Below are 25,407 nucleotides of genomic sequence, written 5' to 3' on the forward strand. Positions count from 1 at the left end.
TCAGGACTTCCAGGACTACATAGTGAGACTTTCAAAAAACAGATAAAAGAAATGTTTATATGCAAAAATTGAAAATAATTAGGAAACGGGTATTGCTCACCTAAATATTGTATTTCTACTGAGTGATTACTAACCAGATTTTGGGGAAGCTCTGAGTATTTTATAGCTGCAAATATAAGGACCAAAATCATACTAACCCAGGTCATTTCTTAGAAAAAAAATATTTCCTAAAACCAACATAAGTTTTCATCTGCTTTTCTGTAAATGCATAAAACTCTTCTTGAGCTTTTTCCTCCATACTGGATTTTTTTTTGAAAATTATCTTCACTCAGATCAACTCTTCCTTTTAGAGAAATAAATTATTTTACCACCAGTGATGTTTGTGGGTTATAGTTTTAGTCCTGTGAATTCTCTCTGTTGGCTGCCATTTTGTTTTACAAAGCCCACCGTCTTGGATCAAGATCTGAAGGTGGCAAACATGTCATGAAAATTTTATTCTTTTGCTGGTCTGAATTCAAAATCCAGACTTAGACATGAAGTGTCAGCAACTGTCACTCTGTTTCTCCAGCTATTGAACCATATGCCACCTCTCTCTCTCTCTCTCTCTCTCTCTCTCTCTCCCTCCCTCCCTCCCTCCCTCCCTCCCTTCCCCCCACCTCTCTCAGGCTTGCCTGCTCTTACTTCTTCCAGAAATCTCATAAAACAATGCAGGGCTTGTCTATTTTCAGGTGAACTCAATCCTTCCATTTTAGGTATTATTCAGTGACCCGAGGATCCAGTGATCTGGTGATCATTAAAGAGCACTTTGAAGTTGTCCTCACCATTAATCAATTCCCACTGGTGTTCCAAGTGCAGGATCAAGGATCTGGGGGTACAAGGCACTGGTAGGGTAAGCACGCCCTGGGCTCAGCAATTCCCAGCACACATGAAGAGAGGCATAGGCAAAGTCAAAATACCCCAAGACCAGATGTAGGCTCTCCTGACACTTGAAACTCCAATGCATGACCACGCACTGCAACAGCGCGTGTGCCCAGGCGGGACTTCCACTGGGTGTATGAATTCGTACAAGGCAGAAACTTGTATCCCAGAGTTGTCAGTGGATAGTCCCCTGACAAGCTTCTGAAATGATGAATACTCAAACCTGTTTGTTAAATTCCACAGAGGCACAGCCAGGAGGAAAATCTAGAGAAAAGTGCTCCAGACCTCAGGCCTTCAAGCTCTTCTATGTGAAGACATGAACATATTCTCCCATTCTGCACGAACTCTTCTCTTGTCTAATATCCTTCCCGAGCCACGTGAGGCACGTGAACTGCACGAAATGCAGTGTGTGTGTGACACAGGACACTGGCCCTGGTGGTTAGAGTAGGAGTGACTGGGAGGCTGGTTACAGTGAGCAGAGGTACACCAGGTGACATGAGAGTATCTAAGGAAAGTGAGGGTCAGGTTCCTCACTCCTGGAATCTTACCAGGAAGGAAAGAGAGCTAGAAAGGGGTTCTGAGGTTCGATAGAGTATTAATAAGGATGTAAGGCCATTGAGTGCATATGCACATAGGCTCACACAGGTGTACACACTCACCACACAGCACATGCACAGGTGCACACACTCTCTCTTGTTCTCTGAAATGCACACACATATACACAAACACTCACACAGGTGCACACAGGTACAACACACACAGGTATGTGGAGAGCCATTCGAGGCTTTACTTCTACACTCGGCCTACTTGGCGGGGGAATTTGACATCACCAGGACAAAATAAGTAAGCTCAAGGTGGGAATCTGACTCTAGGCCTGGACTCAGGAAACAGGCCCAGAATGTACTGGCTGGTTTTGTGTCAACTTGACACAAGCTGGAGTTATCACAGAGAAAGGAGCCTCAGTTGAGAAAGTCCCTCTATGAGATTCAGCTGTAAGGCATTTTCTCAACTAGTGGGGGAGGAGGAGAGGGCCCAGCCCATTGTGGGTGGTGCCATCCGTGGGCTGGTAGACCTGGGTTCTATAAGAAAGCAGGCTGAGCAAGCCAGGGGGAGCAAGCCAGTAAGTAACATCCCTCCATGGCCTCTGCATCAGCTCCTGCTTCCTGACCTGCTTGAGTTCCAGTCCTGACTCCCTTTAGTGATGAACAGCAATGTGGAAGTGTAAGCTGAATAAACCTTTTTCTCCACAACTTGCTTCTTGGTAATGATGTTTTGTGCAGGAATAGAAACCCCGACTAAGACAACGAACATTTGCATTTGAGTTCATGCAAAGCTCAGAGCAGGCTCAGCAGAAGCATATATGGCAGCCCTTTAGTTTTGATTGTCCTGCTTAGCCCCTAGAAAGGTGTTTATAGGATTTTGTTTATTGCCTTGCTTGTTCCTTGATCCAGAACTGATCTTATTATTCTGCATGTAAATAAAGTGGTATAAAAGCAGATTGGAAAATAATAAACCTGCTTCAGCCTCAGAACTGGCTGGAGTCACATTTTAATGTTGTCTAATTGTCTTTTCATTTTAATCCTCACTCCTGCACTGGAGAACCTGTTGGCAGACTGAGCTGGCTTGGTCACAGGCATACACACACACACACATACAGGTAAACACATGATCTCTCTTTTTCTCTCAAACACACACATACACACACACAGGTACATACATGATCTCTCTTTTTCTCTCAAACACACACATACACACACACACAGGTACACACATGATGTCTCTTTTTCTCTCAAACACACACATACACACACACACAGGTACACACATGATGTCTCTTTTTCTCTCAAACACACATACACACACTCACATACACACATACATGCATATACACACATACACACAGGTGCACACATGATCTCTCTTGTTTTTTCAAACACACACATACATATATACACATACACTCACACGGGTGCACACATGTACATAGTTACAGGTACACAATGCTCTCTCTCTTGTTCTCTCAAACACACACACAGGCAAATATACACACCCTTACACACATTCACAAAATAAAAGTTAATCAAATTATATACATCTGTGTATGTGTGTGTATATACAAATATATGTACATATACACAGGTATATATGTATATGCACACACATATACTCATAGAGGAAGGTAAGATACAAGGATGAGGGAATCTTTCCTTTCACACACAGTGGTAGCAGAAAGAAATGGAGACAAAGCCACAACTTGAAAAGCACATCAGGAGGGGTCACTGAGGCAACGGTGTATCTTGGAGGCTGGGATTTGAGTAGGAAACCACACTGGTCCTAGAGCAGCAGTTCCCAACCTGGGGGTCATGACCCCTTTGTGGGATCACACCTCAGATATCCTGTGTATTTATGATTCATGATAGTATCAAAATTAGAGTTATGAAGTAGCAATGAAATAATTGTATGGTTAGGGTCAGCACACCATGAGGAACTGTATTAAAGGGTTGCAGCATTAGGAAGGTCGAGAACCACAGCTTTAAGACGCTCTCTCTATGAAATTGTCTTTAGTTAGCATAGGAAGCTGGGGGAACTGAGGGGAGAGAGGGAGCAGACATGAAATATCCAGCCCAGCGCAGGGACAACTGTCCGATGGATGCAGGGGTTCACATGCTCCTGACCTCCCAAGAAGTGCACCAGCCCCTGGGGTGCTTCTGCTGAGGCATACTGTGCAGACACAGGGAGGGTTCTTCCAGATGGTCAAGACATGAAGGGCAGTGCAGAGAGGACCGCTGAGGACGGCGAGATGGCTCAGCAGAAATGGAGCTGGTCACCAAGCCCGATGACAAGACTTCAATCCCTGAATCACATGGTGGAAGGAGGGAGCTGACTTCTTCAAGTTGAGCTGTGGCGTCAACTGGGGCACTGTGGTGTGCGCACCCCGCCCCCATCACAGGTAAACAAGTCAATGTCATTTTTCAAACAGCTGACCGTCATTTCCACTCTCAGTGCCTCCGGGCCTATTGCCACGAGGCCACTTAGTAATTTAACTACATCTCCTTTGATGGGCAAACATTGACAGAGTGAGCTCTACCGAACCCTTAACACCACATCAGCTACTACAAAGCAGTCTGGTTTTATGACACTTGATGTTATCTGTCTTGGAGACTGTGGAGGAAAGTGTACACAGACACTAGACACTGGAAGCTTGGATGACAAGGACACCCAGGGATGAGGGAAGATTTGGGACCAATCTGTCCCAGACAGATGTGCTCACAGAGCTAAGGGAAAGACAACGGCAGTCATTGTGACCTCTTGTAGTAGAGTCACCTGGCCACAATTCCCCCAAAGCACAGCCATACTTTTTAAACCGAACCCAGTCTGGTCACATTTGGCACACAATTTCATTTATATACCTCAAACTTGCTCATGCAATATAAAATTTGGATAAAGCTGTGGGTGGACTTGAAATTATAAGATCTTTGCAGATTAAAAGGATCAAGAACATCCTAATTTCTACCTGGCAGAAAGAGTGAACCATCTATCTGTACTACTGAAGACCTGTCAACGCTGCTGGCTCATGATTTCTGACTCCTGTGGGAGAGTCATGCCCACAGTGACATGGATCTACACATATGCAGAGGCCTTAGAAATGCATCTCTGTCACCAAGTGGTGTGATACCGATTGCGGTCTTCCCCTTTTATGAGAAGGCTTGAGTCAGTGTTCTGCTACTTGGAAGCAGGGGTGCTCTCACTATCTAAAAATGTGAGATGCCTAGTCCACGGTGAGGACAAAAGCTGCTCCAATCGCCTCTACTACACCCGCTGCCAGCCCCAGAAATGCTACCCTACCTCTCTGGCCTCTACCACCTCCATCTCCACCATCTTCCCCATCACCAGGGTACTCTCCCTTTACTACCTTCACCACCCACCTCTCTCCTACCACTTCTACTTCTTACACCACCAATACAGTCCATCATCTCCTCCTCCGCTATCACCGCCATCACCGGCACCATCACCAGCGCCATCACCAGCGCCATCACCGCCGCTGCAATCACTGCCGCCGCCATCACCGCTGCCGCCATCACCGCCGCCGCCAACGCTTCCACCTTTTCTATTGCCAAAACACCCAGTACCTCTGCCCCTGTTACCTCCACCTCTTTCATCGCTAAAGCGCTCCAACTCCATCTTTGCCATGAACAACAGCAACGTGCTCTACATCCAACACCACCACTACCTCCACCCCCATCGCCAACAGCGCATGCTCATCGCAGCACTCTGAGCATCAAGGCATCCACGCTCACCACCTCCTCCACCAAAGCACTCCACGTGCACTACCAACCGCCACCACATCAGCCACCTTCTCTACCAATGTGTCTACAGCCTCGATTCCCACCATTGCCTCTTCTATTCCCACCCACACCAAGACACACCCCCTGCCACTTTCAAATTCACCAATCCAACACTCTATATCAACCACCTTCCTTACCACCTATGGCCCTGTCTACCATCAACACTTCTTTCTGTACCTCCACCACGGCCATGACAACCTACTCTGCTCCTTTGATTACCAAACAGCTCTGTCCCTGCTCTCATACTCTTTTAGTTAGGGTTTCCATTGTTTCCACAAAACACTACGACAATAAAGCAAGTTGGGGAGGAGAGAGTTTATTTGGCTTCTACGTTCACATTGCTGTTCACCAGAGAAGGAAGTCAGGACAGAAACTTACACAGGGCAGGAACCCAGAGTCAGGAGCTGATGCAGAGGCCCTGAAAGAGTGCTCTTTACTGGCTTGCTCCCCATTGGCTTGCTCACCTTACTTTCTTATAGAACTTAAAAACCACCAGCCCAGGGATGGTATCACCCACAATGGGCTGGGCCCTCCCCCACTGATCACTAATTGAGAAAATGCCTTTCAGTGGGATCTTTATGAGTTTGAGACTAGCCTAGTATACAAAGTTACAGGCTATCTAAGGTTGTATAGTAAGACCTTATCTCAAAATAAATAAATAAATTAAATAAAAATAAAAGAAAGGGCACATCTTTAGCACAAGTGTTTTTTTTTACCCCCCCCCCCAATACCTCTGACTCACAGTTGGCTGACTTAGAGGAAAGCAAATATACAGAGAAGAGGGCTATTTATCACTCTAGCATCCCTAAGGGGGTAAAAAAGACCCACGTAGCATTAAATGTTGAAGAAGGTTTAGATCTTCCAGGAAAAGACATCTACAGAATAAACTTGTTCAGCTCCAGCCTGGCCTGGCACGATTTTATCGAGTATCTCTGGACACAGTGTCAAGAACCAGAAAGACTGGGCGAAGTCCAGGCCCCTCGGTGCGCCATGACAATCATCCATTCTGCCACAGGGCTACAGAAGGAGCTAGAATGCCAATCCCATTTAATCCCCACAGAGAAAACCGAAACAATTGCTTCTCCCCAGGACTGAAATGGCACCAATCAGAGTCTGGGAAGAAGGCCAGCTCTCAGCTGGATCCCAAGGCTTCTGGGCCAGGAACCGGACCTTGAGGCTTCCATGATAGGGCTCTCCGGCTAGCTACACTCAATGTGTTTTCCAGGCACTGTTAAGATGTAATTCTTCCTTAGACAAATTTGGAAAAGTTAAAAGTCAAGTGTAAAAATATGGTAGCTTATGAACCTAATTTTTCTTTTGTCTGGTTTTTTTTTTTTTTTTTTTTTTTTTTGGACTGGGTTTCTTTGTGTAGTCCTGGCTGTCCTGGATTGCTCTACATACCAGACTAGTCTAGAACTCAGAAATCCTCCTACCTCTATCTTCTGATTGCTTGAATTAAAGATATGCACTACCATAGCCAGCTTATGTTTAATCTCAGTAGTAGGCATAGTAAGTCATGTATTTAGTATTTATATAGATCTTAAAGATGGTGTTTAATAAAAGCGAAACTGTTAGCTTTTGTGAATTAGAACACTGCTAATGAGACACCTATAACTATTTCCCAGAATAAGGCTTTTCTTTTCCTATTCAGCAGACGCTCTCAGAGGCCTTTACCAGGCACCCTCCCTTAAGGCTATGAGGCTCAGAGTCAGTTAGCAGCTTCCTCTGCAACAAAGGTTTCTACCTGGGAGGGAAGTTTAGAAGGGATGTGCTAAGGGTAGGTTAAAACAGTCTATCCCACAGGAGCTCCATCAAGTTCTCTGGACATAAACAACTCTACAGCTTCAGGAAGTCCCTAAAACTTACCAGGTTCAGTAAGCTCCTATTTCCTCAAGCATAGGTAAGAGATAAAGACTGTAAGAGACACTCTCAGACAGGACAGCTGCCTAGAAGAGGCTCAGACTAGCCTATAAGAGACACTTTCCAACCTGTTGAGCTGCCCACAGTTGTGTGGGGACAGTTATATTTCACCTCTATGCTAAAGATTCTATGTAATTAGACATTACAGTATTAAGTTTCAAGTCTTATGATAGAAAGTGGATGTAGCCAAATTACTAAACTCTTGGGTTCTTTTGTTTTGTTTTGTTTTTCTACAATTGGGACACATTTAGTATAAAACATGTAACAATCTGCACATGCTCAAAGAGTTAAATAACTATATCACTCCTCATTATGAGGATGGAAAGAAAGAAATTTAAGATTCCCATTGGTTACAGTCACAAGACTTTGTAACTATATTCCCACAAGTAAAAAGAGGGAAGGAACAGAGTGGGCCAGAGTCCATCATTCTTCAGGGCGAAGGAAGAAACACAAAGCCAAGAGCACACACCATACTGCTCTCCGGGCAGCCATTTCTGGCTTTGTAACAGTGCTATAGTGCCTGCCCTTCCAGGGGGCACTGACCTTTCACCTCTAAGGTGAAATCCTGAAGCAAAGACTTTGCAAAAGAAGGAGATGAACTTGCGGAAGGCAATCACTCAGGATGGTGCCGTCTTCTCCTTTCTTGCTCATCAGCCAGATTATGGCTGGATCGAGGCAAGAGGCGAATTATTAGCAATTTAAAAACCTCATTAATAATCACAGGGAAAAAGGTAACTATATTCGAGCCTGGTTTTCCTGATCTATTAAACATGCATCTCTATTTGTGGGAAATATTCCCAACATGAGAGCTGGAAACTTTCTGAACAGTGACATCAGGTTCTAAGGCAGTGGTTTCTCAACCTTACTAAGGCTGCGGCCCTTTAAAACAGTTCCGTGTGTTGTGCAGATATCCCCACCATAAATTTATTATCATTGCTACTTCATAACTGTAATTTTGCTACAGCATGAACTGTAATGTAGATGTTTTTTGGACAGCGGTTTGCCAAAGTCATTTGGACCCCACAGGGTGAGAACTGCTGTCCTAGGGTGTGAACCTCAAATCTGAACTCGAAAGGACAAGTTATAACCAAAATGTAAATCCACTACATCATTAAATACAAGCATCTTCAAATCATGTGTAAAAATGTTTATGAAGCACAAATAAATGATGTTTTTAGACTTGGGGCCAATTCCCAGAATATTTCATTATAGATATGTAAATATGTCAAGATCCCAAACCATTCCAAACCACCTAACCCAACCCACACTGACCCCCAAGTGTGTCAGTGAAGTAATGAACAATGTCAGGAATCCTCCCCAACACCTTCACATTTAAGGGAAGAGCCTCTTTCGATACCAGAACGGTTGCTTCAGCAAGGAAACACAGTTTACTGTGTACCAGCTGCGTCCGCTAAAATCACATCCAGGCAGCAAGGATGCTGAACGCCACACAAAGAGCCACTACCGTCTCAGTTTCTATCTTAAACACCAGCAAGTAGCTCAGATCCGTTTCTCAGAGTGGTGACTTTTCCCCCTGGAGGGTGAAACTCTCCATGCTAAAGCACACTTATTTTACAGTCACCCTCACTGTTACAGCGTAGGCGTTGTTTCCGGCCATGCATAAATGTTTTCTAACCAGCCTCATCTCACCTTATTACGCCTGTGTTACAAAAGGCGTGCGTGAGCAGCTTTAAGTAAAATAAAGAAAACGATATTTTAATAAAATAGTTACTAAAACTAAACACATTTCGAAAGTTCAAAAATAAATGCACTTGCTGATGTTTACGGAGTTCTCTGTTCCCATCAACGATAAAGAGACACAAATGCCATGTCCCCCAGAACACGGTTTAGTGTCACAGGCTAAACTCTATTTCCATTTCGATGTAGTTCATAGAATAACATTTTATGATTGGGAACTTTCCTGATCAGAACTCAAGAGGAAGAGAACTATTACACTCCTAATTACTCATGAGCCTGCCAACGAGTCCTGTGGTATAGAATATTCTAGCATTCCCTTTGCTGTGATGTGACATAGAATATTCTAGCATTCTCTTTGTCTGCAGCATCACTTTGAGTTGAATAGGACCAAAAAAAAAAAAAAAACGCCAGTGCTCCTCCCAAACCACATGGGAATTTATCAGGTGAAATCGTGTCGTGTGCCTGGGAAGGAGTGATCATTCGTGCTGGTCCCTTGAGACAGAAGGCACCACTATGAACCGAGCCAGGACTCATGTCTGCCTCTATTAGGAAATTTGGTGCTTAGATTTAATTAGATGCTCACATTACCAATTAATGAAACATGAACTTGACTGTCATAGAAATTTACATCAACAATCTATCTGATTTTTTCCTCTCTCTCTCTCTCTCTCTCTCTCTCTCTCTCTGTGTGTGTGTGTGTGTGTGTGTGTTTGTGTGTGTGTATGTGTGTTCTGCATTTGTGTGGACTCATCTGTGTGAGTAGGCATGAACACATAGGGCCAGGGTTTACCCAAGAGTCATGCTCAATTACTCTTCATCTTCATTCAGTAAGGCAGACTCTCTAAATCAAGCCCAGAGCTCGCTGATGTGGTTGGCCACACTACTCTGCACGCTCTGGGATCACCTGTCCATCTGAGGCTGAAATGACGGCACATTTACATGAGTTCTAGAATCTGAAGCCCAGTCTTCAGGCTTGGTGGTAGCACGGTAACCATTGAGCCATCTCCCCCTCCCCCTCAATTTATGTATTTGTTTTTCTGGAACGTTCAGGGCTTTCCTCTTTGCAGAGTGATCTTCATTATGAACCGTCCACTCTAAAGGTATCAGACTGGTACTAGTTAGGAAGCATTTTCATGGGCAACTTGGCAGGTATACCATTCACAGAGCGAGTCGGCACAGAACAAGCTTGCTGCATTTGTCAGAAAAATACAACCACAAACTGTTTCATATTTCTGGAAAGATAAGAAAAGCCTGGCCGGTCCACTCACAGTGAGTTCACAGAAGTCAATACTGTCAAGACTTTTGCTGCGATGTAGTCTCCCTTTAATTCGTCTTAGAGAAGGTTTTCCTTGGCTCACATTGGAAGTAGCACCATGGGGGTTTTCGGAGGATGGAGTTACCCTGCAAGAAAGGGGGAGACGCTTAAAGAAACAGGTTTACAGGAGAGTGCAAGTCTACTTGCAGGTTTTCATGGAAATGCCAGACACTGTTTTTTTTTTTCTTTCAAAGATTCACATTCTATCAAATCCTATACCTAAACCTTTTCTTAGCAGCTAACTCGTTTAGAGATTTTCCTCCACAAGAGTTCAAACATTTCAGAATTAAGAGTCAGGAAAAGTGGACACTGTAAGCACCCTTTGGTTACAGAACCAGTTCAGTGCAGGCTGATGCTTCCTGGGGAACTCTCAGACATCTGCTCCCCTCTGGGCAGTGATTTATGGAACACTGAGTCCAGTGCCTGGCACATCTGGGACAAGTCAGCTGTCACTGTGCACACACACTGACGACACTTAGCAGGCTGTTGTTAAGCATGAACATGAACTTATTTAACCATACCTTACCGGTGTGAACAGGACAGTCAGTACTTAACTCAGCATGATCATGGGGTCAGAACAACAAATTTTAAAAAACAGCAAATATATATATATATATATATATATATATATATATATATATATATATATTATATATTAAATTAATATATAATATTATAATATTATATATTATATATATTAAAATTATATATATATATATAAATGAGTGTCCACAGAATGCATCCTAGGACCTACACTCTTCTTCAGACCCAGGACTGCCAGGCACTATTTGTGAGTCTCTGCTGGCAGCATCGCCAGGTAATGGGCTAGAGAAACTGTCTAGCACCTGCAGGGAAACGGCTCACTGCTGTCTGACGGATGCAGTGAGCCAGACAAAGCAATGTCTGAGGGTGGCTTACGAAAGCCCCTTTACTGATTTTACGACGGTATCTCCTACTGTAATACAGTCCAAACTCACACACTAACCTCTGTGACACACACAAGTTTTTACGCTTCACATGCTGTCTGAAAACGTGTCTCCCCAGTGTATCTCTTTGAAAGACACATAGGTTTCCCCTGTGTTGGGCTTATAGGCATGCCCCAACTGATGCCGATGCCGACATAACCAGATGCTTTCTTTATTAGTAAGACAGTGAGTATTAAAACAGCCAAGAACACTTGCACTTTAGAATTAAAGGAATGCACATATATAGATATAATATTTTAAAAGTACAGAACAATTTGAGAAAGGAAAGTATAAGCTGTCTCCTTTCCCCTGATCTCAAACCTCCAGCTTTCCTCTAAACATACTGTGATCACTTGTTTTCACACAATCTCCCAAGCAAGGTGTATGTTTATTGTTTTTTTTTTTTTTTTTGTCTGTCTGTCATTCCCTCCACTTTTCCTTCTCCCTCGCCCCCCCCCCCCCGTGTATGTGTGTGTGTGTGTGTGAGTGTGTGTGTTTGGGTTTGGGTTTTTTGAGACAGGGTTTCTTTGTGCTAACTAACAGCCCTGTCTGACCTGGAATTCCCTTTGCAGATCAGGCTGGCTTCAAACCCACAGAGTTAACCCTAACTCCGCCTCCCCAGTGCTGGGATTAAAGGCAGATGCTGCTACACCAGGCTGTGTGTTATTTCTTTTTATAATTCATTAGTAAGGTGACCAATTTTTTTTCTGTAACTTATTTTTTCACTCAACAGACTTTGAAACTATTCCCATAATCAGCCATAGAAAACCATTTCTCTGATCTTAAGGACTAAATAGTATTTTCCTATGTAGATGTCACATTATTTATTAAACCACTCCCTTGGTGATGGGAATTCAGTTTTCAAATATGTCCTATCTAACCATAAGACAGTGAGTATCTTTGACATTTGCATACAAATGCAATCTACCAAGAAAAGAGTCCTCAGAGGGCAATGCAGCTGCAGGATGGGAGTTCTCTAAATGCAACAGCCCCAGCCACCTAAAGACCTTACTAATGTGTATGTGTCCATCAGTGGCATGGGGGAGCACCCATCAGAATCTTCAGGGAGCACAGCAAGCACAGAGAGCACCCATCACTTTGATGGCTTAAAGCCCAACTTCTCTTTGGTCCTTGTGAATTTGTATTGCTGAACCTCTGACTTCTGTAGAAAGATCTGTTGTAAAATTTCCCTCCACAAATATGGCCTTTTCGGTCATTCTTTGTGTATCTGTTATCTTTGTTTTATAGATTTCAAATACTTTTATTGCCTTAATACTGAGACTTGGACCTTAGGGATTTAGTCTACATAAAGTGTCTATGCCAACGACACCTCTTACTTCAATGCTGTTTTATGACAATTTCTCCCATCTGTGTCTTAATCGTTACCTTTTTCTAGTTTATGTCTTTTTCGTACCTATATTTTATCTCAAATATTCTTCTTTTCCCCCTATGTTGTATCTCTATCTCCTGACATGAAGTTAGAGTGTCCACCGAGATGACGTGAGCCCATCTGAACTTAGGATGGGGACTGATCTACTTAGATGTCTTCCTGCCGTCTTGTCTTACACATTTTCATGTAAGTATTTTCTTCCTTTTTCCTTTTTTTTTTTTTTTTTTTTTTTTTTTTGCTTGACTAGAGTGACTAGGCTTTCTCTGATCCCACCCTCCTTGGGACTTCATTCTGTTTATAAGTAGTAACAGGTTGAAGTTACTAGTGACTCTAACACTAGCTGGCTAACTGTAAACACACATGCATGAACATAGTCACATGTGCTGGATTCCCTACAGACATTAAAACCAACTACAGAAAACAGTGAAATATTTGTACATGGTTTACATGCATTTTCCATATAGCTGAAATCATTCTAGATCGTTTATGCAGCACCTGATACAAGGAACTGTAATGCTGTTCTCTGGGGGATCACCCCCAGCAAGTGGGACCTGTGCACATGGAAGCCAGTGTTTCGAGGCCTGACTGTAGATAGTTACACTAACCGTCTCTCCCATGAGCAGGTCCACTAGCATCCTCATGTGCTCCTCTGTAATAACTGGACTCACGCCTCCTCCACCCCACCTTAACGCTTCCCCACCACCCTGGGCTCTACTGGTTCTGAACAGGTGGCAGGTTTCCTATCCACGGCCCTTCTGTTCTCTTTAGCTTACTCCTCCGAGTTTGTCTGGCCAATCCAGCCATTGCCTTTGCTGCCCGATGAGCAAGATCTAAACTTCAAAAGCATCTGGACATCATCATCCTTTTCACACGGCCTCCACTGTCTTCTCTCTCCTCAGGGACCTGCTAATCCCAGGAGTCCTGGTGGCTTCTACTGGGCCGTCCTTCCCCACCACAGTATTCATGCGCCTGCCCTCAGTGACTAACAGAGATGCAGAACTCGCTGCTGGGAGACTTGTGGGAAAACATTTTTTGGGTCAAGAAACTTGGCAGATCTCTTAGAGACAGCCTCATCTGTGGCCCAGCAGGCAGACTGCTTTGGAAAGGAAGAAAGCAGAAAGTAGTCTGGCAGCTGCTATCAGAGAGAGGGGGAAGAGACCACCAAGCCCGGACATCACACTAAAAGCGTGTTCCAGTTCTTTCGCCCCTCCATCCCTGGGTTCGCCCTCACACACAGCTGTGCCCCAGACAGTGGCTCTGTAAGCCTTTTCTCTTGGTACAGCATCTCTCTTACTAATAAGCACAGGTCAGAATTCCCAGAATGCTAGTTTACAGAGGGTGTCCCTTACTGTTTATTCAGACTGTCATTAACTCCATCTTAAAGAATGTTCAGATTTTTGATGAACTTCCTGTAAATCCTCCTTCCAGGTTAGTTCCCAGAGTACAGGTTCGATGATGTCATGCTTGGAATTCGAACACCTCTTTGATGCTCCATTTTCTCCTGTGCAGTCAAAGTCCTTCCCAGAACAATGGAGGGCTTTACTCACAGGGAAACATGTCAGGACACTGGGGTGGGCAAGGACTTTCTTGGACAAGATATCAAAAGCACAGGAAACAACCTCCCCCCAAAATAAACAAATGGTATTACATCAAACTCAACAACTTCTGAACAGGGAGCAAGCAACAACCTACAGGAGGGAGAAAAGGGCTGCCATCCAGAGCAGAGGAACCACAAACAGTCCCAAACGAGACAGCATTCCAATTTAAAGAAGGGGCAGTTGTGTGCAGTGTGTGACTACAGATCACAGCTCCTTAGACTGTGGATCAAAACCTCACGTGGGGTCCTATACCTTATGGTCATGGGAAATTTTGGCAGAACTGAATGTTATGTGGTCACGGGAAGTTTTGGCAACAATTTAAAAAAAGGTTTCTGTTCGGGTAAGAGCCAAAACTTAATTCAACATCAAACATAATGTTGCAGTCAGCACTGGCCTGGGTTGTATTGTGAGTTCTGAACACACAACGTACAAACTTTGATAGCTTGTGGCAGGATGCCAGGGAGCACCAGTGAGTGCTGCAAGGGAGCACCAGAGAGTGCTGCAAGGGAGCACCAGAGAGTGCTGCCTGCCACACTAGCTCAGATTCAAGCCCACCACACAGGGTTCCCTGCACTTTCCACTGGAGTTACGTCTTCTGCTCTTATAGAAGCAGGACATATGTTTCAACACAGAAAACAGGCACTATTTTTCTGCTGTCAGTCTTTAACATGTAAGTATCAAATTAGCTTATCTTTGGATTTTGCTCCATTAGAATGTTCAGTGGCCCAGTGTGGCGGCGCACGCTTTTAATCTCAAAGCTTGGAAAGCAGAGGCAGGCAGATCTCTATGAGTTCTAGGCCAGCCTGGTTTAGACAGTGAGTTCCAGGACAGCCTGGAGTACACAGAGAAACCCTGTCTCAAAAGTAAATACATGCATGCATACATATATGCATACATACATAAACAAAAATTGTTATTTGAATTGCTGATTTGAGTTTCAGGAAAAAAAACTGTTAAGTGAATTTTGGCTTAGGATTATAATAAAATTTGCAACAATTTCTGAAGTGGCTCTAAACATACCTGTGCCACTTTATATTTATGAAAAATTAACACTCTAGGGATTGATGATGATTAACTCAAGAAGCTCGGAAGCATGGTGAAGGTGCTACACCACACAATACAAATTTTCAGCACAGACTGAATTTCTTGTGTGAAGTAAGCAAGCACATCCCTCTCCCTGTGTAAACTGGCTTCCTTCTAATGAATAACAAGATCATATGTATACTGAAAAACCGTTTTAGTTTTTAATAATTTATCTTCATTGAAATATTATATGAATACCTATTTTATATGCCTATATAGCAGAGATCACTTAAAATTATCTTGGTATAAAGGGTTGAGAAGTGGAAAACCTTTAAGAAATCCCACCAAAGAAAACGATGTATTTTATATTTCAAAATAGCTAGAAGAAAGAATACTAAATATTTTTATCGTAAAGAAATTAATTTTGGGGGAGGCAATGAGTATATAGGTTTAGCCCAATTTAATACTATATAATGTATATGTGTACTGAATATTAAATGAAACCCCATAAATATATGCAATTTTAATTTAATATCCCAATTTAGAATAAGTTTAACTTAAATTAAAAAGGAATTAATAAGGTATTAATAAAAAAACTACAACTCAATTTTTTTATTTCTTGTGAACTAGTTTCATGGGCTATCTATATTTTAGGAAATTAATATAGTTTTTTGACATGTCTCTTAGAAAGCTATATAACTGTCTCTTTTAACCAAACCTGTAAGCCTAAAACTTAAAGTCTGCCATGAAATTTATATCCAGCTACAAGTGACCAGGGTGTACGGTGTTTATCTGCGACAGTACATTAAAATACAGAGTACAAGGAAGAAGAGGCAAAACAAAAAAAATCATAAATATAACCAGAGAAATGGAACTACCCCATATGCCCACCAGGATCATAATACAGATATTTAACAGATAGATGCATGAAACTGGTGTGTATCTGGTGGTCATCGGCTCAGGCCTCACCTTGGCCAGAGACTCCCAAGAACACGTCTTGTCTGAGTCTAAGCAGGCTCCTGTTCAGGAGGCCCATTAACTTAAAAGGTCTAACCAGGTCTCTGAAGATCAGACGCCAGTAGCTAAAAGGCAGAAGGTTTGGTATAAACTCCTCCCTCTTCGGTAGGGACTAAGAATGATCATGTGATTCGGGGGTAACGGAAACTGTTAACTCCAGGCCATGGTGAAGTGGTCATGTATTTAAGCTGCCAACAATTCTAGTGAGGCCTGTGGTTGTTTAAATGGCCCCCATAGGCTCATAGGGAGTGGCACTATTAGGAGGTGTGGCCTTGTGGGGAGGAGGTGTGGCCTCCTGGAAGGAGGTGTGGTCTTGTGGGAGGAGGTGTGGCCTTCTGGGGGAGGTGTGGCTTGTGAGGAGAGGTGTGGCCCTGTGGGAAGAGGTGTGGCACTCGCGTTCTGCTACCTTTGGATGAAGAGGTAGAACTACTCCCAGCTCCTTCTCCAGTATCATGTCTTCCTGCACGCCACCATGCTTCCCACCATGACAACAATGGGCTAAACCTCCGAAACTGAAAGCCAGCCACAATGAAATGTTGTCCTTCATAAGAGCTGCTGTGGTCATGGTGTCTCTTCACAGCAATAAAACCCTATGACAAAACCCATGTAAGTACAAACAAACACAGTTTCACTCGACGTGGAATAAACACGATCTAAAATCAATCTCTCCTCCCCCCACACCTTTCCCCTCCCACCTTCCTTCCTTCCTAAGGTACTCCTCCTTTCTCTGACCCCCAGTATTATGGAACTGAACCCAGTAATTCAAACTCTCAAGAACAGTTCCAGAAATACTCAAAGGAACTCTTTTTGTTGACAGGGACCTTAAATTAAGAAGAAATTGATGACTAACTTATAAGAAAGCTGTTCTTTCCCAAATCTTAAATGTCATTAGTTGTAAAATTAAGAGTGTTGTCTCAGTAGGAGCACTACACACACCAGACTCAAGGAAGGCAGGACAGCGGGACTCTTCTGTAATTACAGACAGGAGTAATGTGAGAACAGAGTGACAGTAGGGTCAGATCCTTGACATCTTTCAGAATAGCTGTGTGACTCTGGGCAAGTTTCAATCCTTCAAAATCTCAGTTTCCGGTGGTGTTTGGTGGTACACACCTAGAACTCCAGCACAGAAGACTGAGGCAGGGGGACTGCTTTGAGTATGAGACCAGATTGCTCTATGTAGTAAATTCCAAGCCAGCCTGGACTTCAGAGAGAGAGAGAGAGAATTGAGTGTAGTCACAATGGACGGAAGCTCTCTCTGTCCTCATGATCCTCTAATTTTCTTATAGAATCGCATTTTCTTCTTGGGCATAGCCAATGTGCCCACAAGGCAAGACCCCAGACCCCTTGAGTTTGACTCCTGTCTTCAATGTGGCCCTATTCCTGGTTCCCGGAATCCAGCTTCCATTGGCTAGTTACTGACCTTGTTAGCTTAGATGTGGTCTATATGGGAGGCTCCAGTATCTTAGCTGCCAAGGAGGGAAGCGTGCATCCTCCCCCTACTGGCCTTGAGGGGTAATGCAGTCTGCTTCCTAGAGAAGGCCTGCATTTGGGGACTAGCTGGCTCCTGCCCCTACATTATTACCAACCCAGTAAAATGGCTTACCATTTCCTTCTAGTTCCTTGTGTGTGCAATCTCCTGGCTAAGGCCACCAGGGAAAAGTAAACACCAATCTCATCCAATCAATCCTGTCACACCTGTTGGCTGCTGTCCAAATCCAGCCCTGGAAACTTGGGACATGAGCCAGTGATGTTCTGTAAGTCCCCAGGGAACCTGAAACATCACTCTTTTAAGACACATAGCAATGCAATAGACCTCTTTGATACTGTGTACAGCCTCTCCCAGGCCCTTCCCTTGGAATGCCTTTCTGTTTCCTATCCTGGAGGCCAAAAGTGGCCAGGAGTCGTCTCTGGCCTTCACTCAATGTGTGCAAATTGAGAGCTTTGCTCACTGCCATTTCTGACCACTCCCCACATAGTACAAACAACTTCCAAGCTGCTCTGCCTCACCCTTTTCCGGTTTCCAGTGTAACAGAACTTAGTAACAATGAAGAATTGGGCCAAATAAATAAATAAGATGGTAAAAAAAAAAATAAAGCAGTTACTTAAGAAGAAAAGTATTCACAAAGATTATCACTAATACATAATCACTCTACAAGATACAAATTTAGGGGCTAAAGAGATGTCTTCTCAGTTAAGGGCACTGACTACTCTGGCAGAAGATTGGGGTTTGGACCCCAGCACCTACTTGATAGTTCACACATCCACAGCCCCAGTTTGAGAGGATCCAAAACCCTTCTGCATCATCCACTCTATAGTCACAATGCACACACACACAGTACAAATACATACATACATTCGAGCAATGTGCTCGTGCACATAAAATAGAAAAATAAATAAACCACAAGTAGCCACCACAGCTAGGCACAAACTCAAGGCAATGCTAATGAAGGACAGCGTGCAGGTGCCATTCCCCCCCACACACACATAAATAGATGTCATTAAAACATTTTTAAGGGTAGTAAACTTTCTCTGGAGTTAATAATTATCAGACTAGAAAAGCCCCAATAATTCATTCATGTAAGAGATTAATAATAACTGGCTATTCATTACATTTGTGAAAAGGACAATGTCCGTAATTGACTTATTTAAAAACTGTGTGAAAAGCCCTATTGCTGAAGATACAATGCCTTTCAGTCAGGGCTCAGAGACACCTGAGCTGGAACTGACCTGGAAGCCTCCTCCCTGATAATCATAGTAGAGAGGGCGCCACACAAGCTACCGAAGGGAGACAACCAACAGTCCTACCCAGCCACGATGCCCATGAGCCACATCAGTGACCAGCAGAACACAAGAACCCTAAGAGGGCTGTAGTGGCATAGAGAGTGATAGGCAACAGCTCTTTAGCTGGACGCAAGGACCACTCAACAAGAAGCCACGCCTGGTCCTGGAAACATAGCCAACCACACAGCAATAGTGAGGGCGTGGTTACTGGAGGAGAATTAGTACAACTACTAGTTTACTAAGCCTGAATAATCCCTATCAATAATCTATACATATCTGCCCTTATACCTACAGAGAAGTATAGTCTTCATACACACACCCATCAAAGAAGCATCCCTTTTCAATAGCCAGAATCCACACACAAGACCACAATCAACCTAAATGTGGACTAGTAGAGCCAAGTCCCAATGGAGATATCTGCAAAATACCAGTGCACTCGAGACCTAGGGAGCACTGTACGAGAGGGGCAGAAAGGGCCAGAGGATCAAGGAGTTTGCTGTGAACCGTAATAGCAGAAGCTCTACCAGTGAAGTCTCACCGACACAACCGCCCAACCATGAGCAGAATGAAGAGGCCACCGATGACGGTGCCAAACTTGACAGGGGAAAAAAAAAAACCCTCAAAGGCTCAATCCTACTCAAAGACCTATAGGCCACCGAGGAAAGCCAGGAGCAATAGAGGCGACCTTCCCCAGGGAAGAGCACAACAATCGGTTGTGTACCGCCAATGGTGAGTCCTGCAGGAAAACCTTGGCAACCCAAGGGTGCACCGTGAACCAGCGCTGGAAAAAGAATATTCTACAAGGCTCTTCCTGGTTCTTTTGCCAATCGTCTTTGCCCAGGTTGAATTCTCCCTGCAATAGTCGGCCTGAAACTTGTGTCTAGGCAAGGTAATGGCTTTGTTTGTAAAATGAAAAGAAAGGAAAAAAGGAAGGAAGGCAGGAAGGGAGGGAGGGAGGAAGGGAAGGAGGGAGGGAGGAAGGGAGGGAGGAAGGAAGAAGGAAGGAAGGAAAAAGAAAGGAAGGAAGGAAAGCCAGCGCCTACATCACAGAGATATCTAAATGAAATGAAAGGATTCTTAGGAAGCATTCCCACTGGGTCTCCAGGGAGTGACTTAAACAGCAGCTCTTACTATCCTCCATTACATGAAGGCTGTCTGAACAAGTGCATTGAGCCTATGTGACTTTCAACAAACATCTAAGCAAGTTAAGCAGGGGACATTCTTAGAAGTGTGCAGGAACCGAGTTGGCTCAGCCCCTCCCTAAGGTCAGTGAAAGCCCTCCTTGAAGCAGTTGGTGTCAAAACTCAAGACTCTTGAAAATAAAATTATTACAAAAACATTTGTCACATTTCACATAAAAATAGATCAGGGTGATTACTATTTGGGCCCGTTGGGGGCAGGGAATTTCACCTTATTTAGAAAAACAGTGCCTGCAAATGTAATCAAGTTGAAGTTTTTGAGATGACAGCATTCTGGATTACACAGATGGGCCCTGAATCCAGTGATACATGTTCGTAAAGAGCAGAAGAGGAGGCAAGGGACACAGAGCAAAAGACCATGAGCTCATGTAGCCAGAGATTGGAGTAATGTGGCTATCGAGAACACCTGGGCCACCGGAAATAAGACGGACAAGGGAGGTCCAATCCAGAGCCATCCAGGGCATGCAGACCTTGACTTGAGACCCATAGCTTGTTCTCAGGGTCCGAAGAAATACAATGTGGCAGACAGTGGTGGTCCCTCAAACAAAGACAGCCACACAAACATACACCTGTGGGGGGGAAGGGATAGCAGGCCCCAGCAGTACCAAAACTGTTATGCTAAGCAGCTTTTAGTCTCTGTAACAAACACCCAGAGAAAACAATCTCAGAGGTGAGAAGTCTTCTTTGGGCAGTGTGTTGCAGAGGCATGTAGTCCATTTGCTGACTCCTTGCTTCTAGGCTTAGAAGCAGAAGCATCATTGTGTGTGAGAGAAAATGCTGCCTACTATAAAGAGAAGACAGACTAAAATCAGCTAACACATGGAGGCTGGGGACAAGGTAAAGCCTCCAAGGATGCGCCAAGCTGACATCGTGCCCTGGAAGTTTCCATGCATTCCCAATCACACCTTCAAGTGATGAGTCCGACAACAGTGGAGTCCACACAGATGGGGTCAGAGACCGTATGATCCAATCACCTGCCAATAATTACCTCCAACAACTGGGCTGGCAGAGCAGGCCTTCACCAATGATAGGGAGGAAAGGCACTTCATACTCTAGCCATAACAACAGCATCACTGAAACCATCCCCACTTTCTATCTCTAGGGCACAAGAGGAAAGGATGATCTGGGAAGAGGTTCCTCCAATGGGAGGCTGTTTGAGTCTCCACCTCAACAGATGTATAGATCCAACAATCCCTCCGAAGAACCAGTAAGAAAAACAGGAGACACCACACAAGGAAAGCTGAGAGTCAACAACACCCAAAGTAGACTGAAGTGTGGGAACAAAGCATGAGATCACCCTACTCTGTCCTTCACGCTGGCATAAGCTTTGCAGGCACGAGGTCTTTTTACACATAACATAATCATTCAACGAGAGAAAGAGGGGAGGGGAGGAGGGAACATTACACATTTTCAGAAACATCTTGGCACAGATCTTCATATACGCAAATTTTATAGTATAAACTCACATGTTGTAAGTGGGCAGATACCACCGGTGCCTTCCAAGGTCTGGCTATACTTCTGGAATCTGCAGTAGGTTCCTCAGTACAGAGACTTGGAAGTGCAACACTGTAACATTTAAAAGGGCCATTCCCCAAACTCCCAGTGCAACACTGTAACACTTAACAGGGCCATCCCCCAAACTTTCCAAGCAATCGCTACAAGACCCTGAGAAGATGAAGTGTTATCTAGAAGAAAATTCCGGAGGGGGTGTGTGAATGGATACAGGAGTTGGGCAGCACAATATTTTCCAACTTTAAAAGGTGGTGAGGTAGTGAGATGGCTCTGTTCTCACGGGCCTTTTTCTCTGTGTTCCTCATCTCCACCTTTGTCCCTTACAGACCCTCACTAATAGGTGCGGGGGCCCACCTGGATAAGAACTGCCAAGCCTGATGATCTGAGTTTAATCCCTGGGGCCCACAAATGGAAGGAGAGAACCCACTCATACACATGTGGTATAGACCACACATCCTACCCACATCAAAAACAGAATAAATAAATGCAAGGGGAAAAAAAGAACTATACGTGTTTTGAGAAAAGATTATGTTCTTTAGTCTGCCACTGTGGAAATGACGCTAAACCCTTGAAAACTAGCATTAGGGAGAAGCAAAATATGGCTTTTTAACATGGAGACGTTGATAGAAAACGTAGCAGCTTTCTTTGTGGGCCATCTTTTAGGAAGATGGTTTTATTGCAGGCCTTGACTCACTCTTGGCCTCCAATGTGAATTGCTGGAGAACAAAAGTTACCCGGATTTTATTTCCCTTGAGTCTTGTCTTCAGACTCCGTGTCTGGTGTCTGTACCTTTGGAAACAACCCTCGAAATGATGAAAGAGAATAGATCTCACTGAATCCTGACCTTCATGCCTGGCAGTTTCTCCATCAGCCCATAACAGGCATCAAGAAAACGACTTCCTTACACTTCCTCCCGAGCCGTGCATGATTAAGAACGTTTGTTAGGCTGGGGATGTAGCTGAGTGGCAAATGCCACGCTTAGCATGTGTGTGGCTCTAAGTTTGCATCCCAGAATTGCCCCCCCCCAAAGAATCCACATATTTATTCAACTAAAACACATTAGCTATTTGGGGCCTCAAGAGCATTTGTAGGAGATTTAGTAATGGATTAAATAGAGAAAAGCCCTCCTCTGTGCAATTTATATTCTAGTTGAGAGACAGAGTCTATTTGAAAACTCAGCAAGATATATCGTTGCTTTCGTCTGTTAAATGCACAGTTGCAGGCTGGAGAAACTGGTGGTGTTGACAACTCCCCCCCATATGCCATCAATACAGTCAAGAGTGACCTACTTGTTTTATGACTTACTGTGTGTGTCTCCAAGCCCAATGACCCCGGGGGGAAAGCACCTTTATACCCAATAAGACATCCTGCCAGTTGTTTGTTGAGACAGGGTTGGTCTTGAACTCAAGATATTCCTGCCTCAGTTTCCCAAATAATGAAATTATAGGTACTCAATACTCAGCCCTGCCTAAGAATGACCCAGTCTTCATTTATTTGCAAAACAAACAAATAAACAACAACAACAAAAAACCACCCAATTATCTCTCACAGATATATTTCTTTTTTAGTGCTTGGCTCAAGCCCAGGTTGTTGCATGTGCTAGGCAAACACGCCTCTGCTGAGCCACACCCCCTTTCCCTGAAAATACATCCTGTTTGTTTGTTTGTTTGTTTGTAGACAGGGTTTCTTGGTGAAGCCCTGACTGTCACAGAACTTCCTCAGTACCCCAGGCTGGCCTCAAACTCAGAGATCTGCCTGCCTTTGCCTCCAGAGTGCTGGGATTAAAGGCCTGTATCACCACGGCCCACCTCCGACCAGCTGCCAAGAAAGAACACATCTTAATTCAACAGTTGCCAGTTTTACCAATCTGGCCTTCTATGTGCTGTTCTTGGCTGGTTAGCAAGTGTAAAGGCCTTCTTCAAAGTAAGTTTGTTTTTACCAAACGGAGGAGGGGGAGGACGAAGGAAGATGCTAACATTTCTCAAGCCTGGGTTTCTCACCCAGGCAAAGCAGTGGGGGTGGGCTGGTTTGACATTAGAGCTGATCTTTGTGACAGCATGAGAAGGGATAACAACAGTCTCCGATTACCCACGGAGAAACAAGCGTGACAATGACTGGCTGAAGCTCACACTCTGAGTGGCACAGGGGAAACTTGAACTCTGTGCTCACAGTTACTTTTTTTCCTTCGCTATTGACCACTACTGAAATTCTCTTTTTAAAACCCACATTTCCTCTACTGAGCAATCCAGATAGACTTTGAAGTATTGTTTCAGATTTTATATAGCAGAAGTTACTTATCTGCTTCACAAAAGCGGCCTCACTTTGGGTTTCTCTACTTAGGAACATAATACCCTGTAGCCAATAGAATCGAACAGTTAAATAAAACATTCATATCCTATGCTGAGCACTAACCTCTAATTTTCAAATTAAAATGGTCTTTGACTTTCACTATTAACTGGTTCCTGACTCCTATGCCCAACCCACTACTTTTCCTTCCTTGTTTCTTTTGTGGGTGAATCTTAAGCCTACCTCTCGGACCAATGAGATGCCCACGTGGCACTGCGATCCCATGTGGCATACTTGGATGCTAATACAACATACAACCGACAAGATAAACAACCGTGCGAACCAGATCTGGATAATTCCTAGACATTTTCACTTGATGGTGTTCTTCTCAACCACTTCCATAACAGCTTCCAGGCTGGAGGAAGCCGAAATCGTGCAGGTAAAATGACAGTCCTCGACAAAGCGACGCTAACATCACAACTTCCTCCCCTTAGCGTGGGAACGACTCGTCTTTTACAATGCGCCCAACAGCAGGTGCATGGGTGGGGGGGGGGGGCGGTAACAAGACGCACAGACCGACAAGGACCAATGGATTGCAGGGCTATGTCGCGGTCTGCGGCAGAGCTCGGCGGCTGCGTGCAATGCCCAGCCTGCACTCGCCGGCGCCCAGGAGAAGGAGAGCCCGAGCGAGGCCGGGATGCGGGGCGCGGGGTCCCAGCCGCTCCCTCCCCGCGCGCTCTCGAAGCTGCCCGCAGGAGCGCGGCGCGCGGCCCGGGCGCTGGGCGATGGCTGCTCCACCAGCTTTGCGCGCCCCATCGCTGCCAGGCCCCGAGCCCCCGCCCTGCTCCCGCGCCCCTGTCCCTATCCCCGCGCTCCGGCCCTGTCCACCTCCCAAGCCCCCAGCACCCCCCATTCCTGTCCGCCCGTTCCTGTCCGCGAGTCACCGGCATCGGCATCCCCATCTCCCTCCTATCCGCGTGCCCCAGCCCAGAGTCCTTACCACAGCTTCCTCTTGAGCGGCAGGAGGCTACCGCGGTTGGACGGGGTGACGCCGATGGCCATCTGCAGCACCGTCAGGTATTTCTGGTACTTCATCTTGTCCCCGCTCCGCTCGCGGGCAGGGCCCCGCCGCCGCCGCCGCCGCCGCAGACACAGCCCCTCCAAGCGCCGCATAGATCAGCTCTGGGCCATCCGCCGCCCCGCCGCGCGCCCCGCTCCCGCTCCCGCCGCCGTGCGTGGCCCGCTCGCGCCGCCGTGCGTGGCCCGGTACCGCCGCCGTGCGCGCCCTCCGTCCCCTCTCTGCCGCCCGGCGCGAGCTCGGCCCCGCGGAGCACCGGAGGCGGGCGCGGCCTGGAGGCGGCGCTAAGCGAGCTTCGCAACACGCAGGTCCGCACCCCACGTGCCTCAGTTTCCCAGAGGGGTCAGACAGCCTATTGGCA

The 25,407-nt window shown here is 45.0% G+C and overlaps 1 protein-coding gene across 1 annotated transcript in view; it reads right to left on the reverse strand.

The window, feature by feature from the left end:
* The window catches only part of TJP1 (tight junction protein 1), a gene marked incomplete at both ends in the record, with an annotated part of 220,554 nt that extends 195,413 nt beyond the window's left edge, over positions 1 to 25,141 (reverse strand). Inside the window, 2 exons of the mRNA XM_080914831.1 lie at positions 10,151 to 10,283; positions 24,969 to 25,141. Of these exons, the coding sequence (XP_080770957.1) occupies positions 10,151 to 10,283; positions 24,969 to 25,141 (306 nt within the window). The remainder of the gene's footprint in view (positions 1 to 10,150; positions 10,284 to 24,968) is intronic.
* Positions 25,142 to 25,407: the final 266 nt, after the last annotated feature.

This window comes from Micromys minutus (assembly GCF_963924665.1).
Source record: "Micromys minutus genome assembly, chromosome: 3".
NCBI lineage: Eukaryota > Metazoa > Chordata > Mammalia > Rodentia > Muridae > Micromys > Micromys minutus.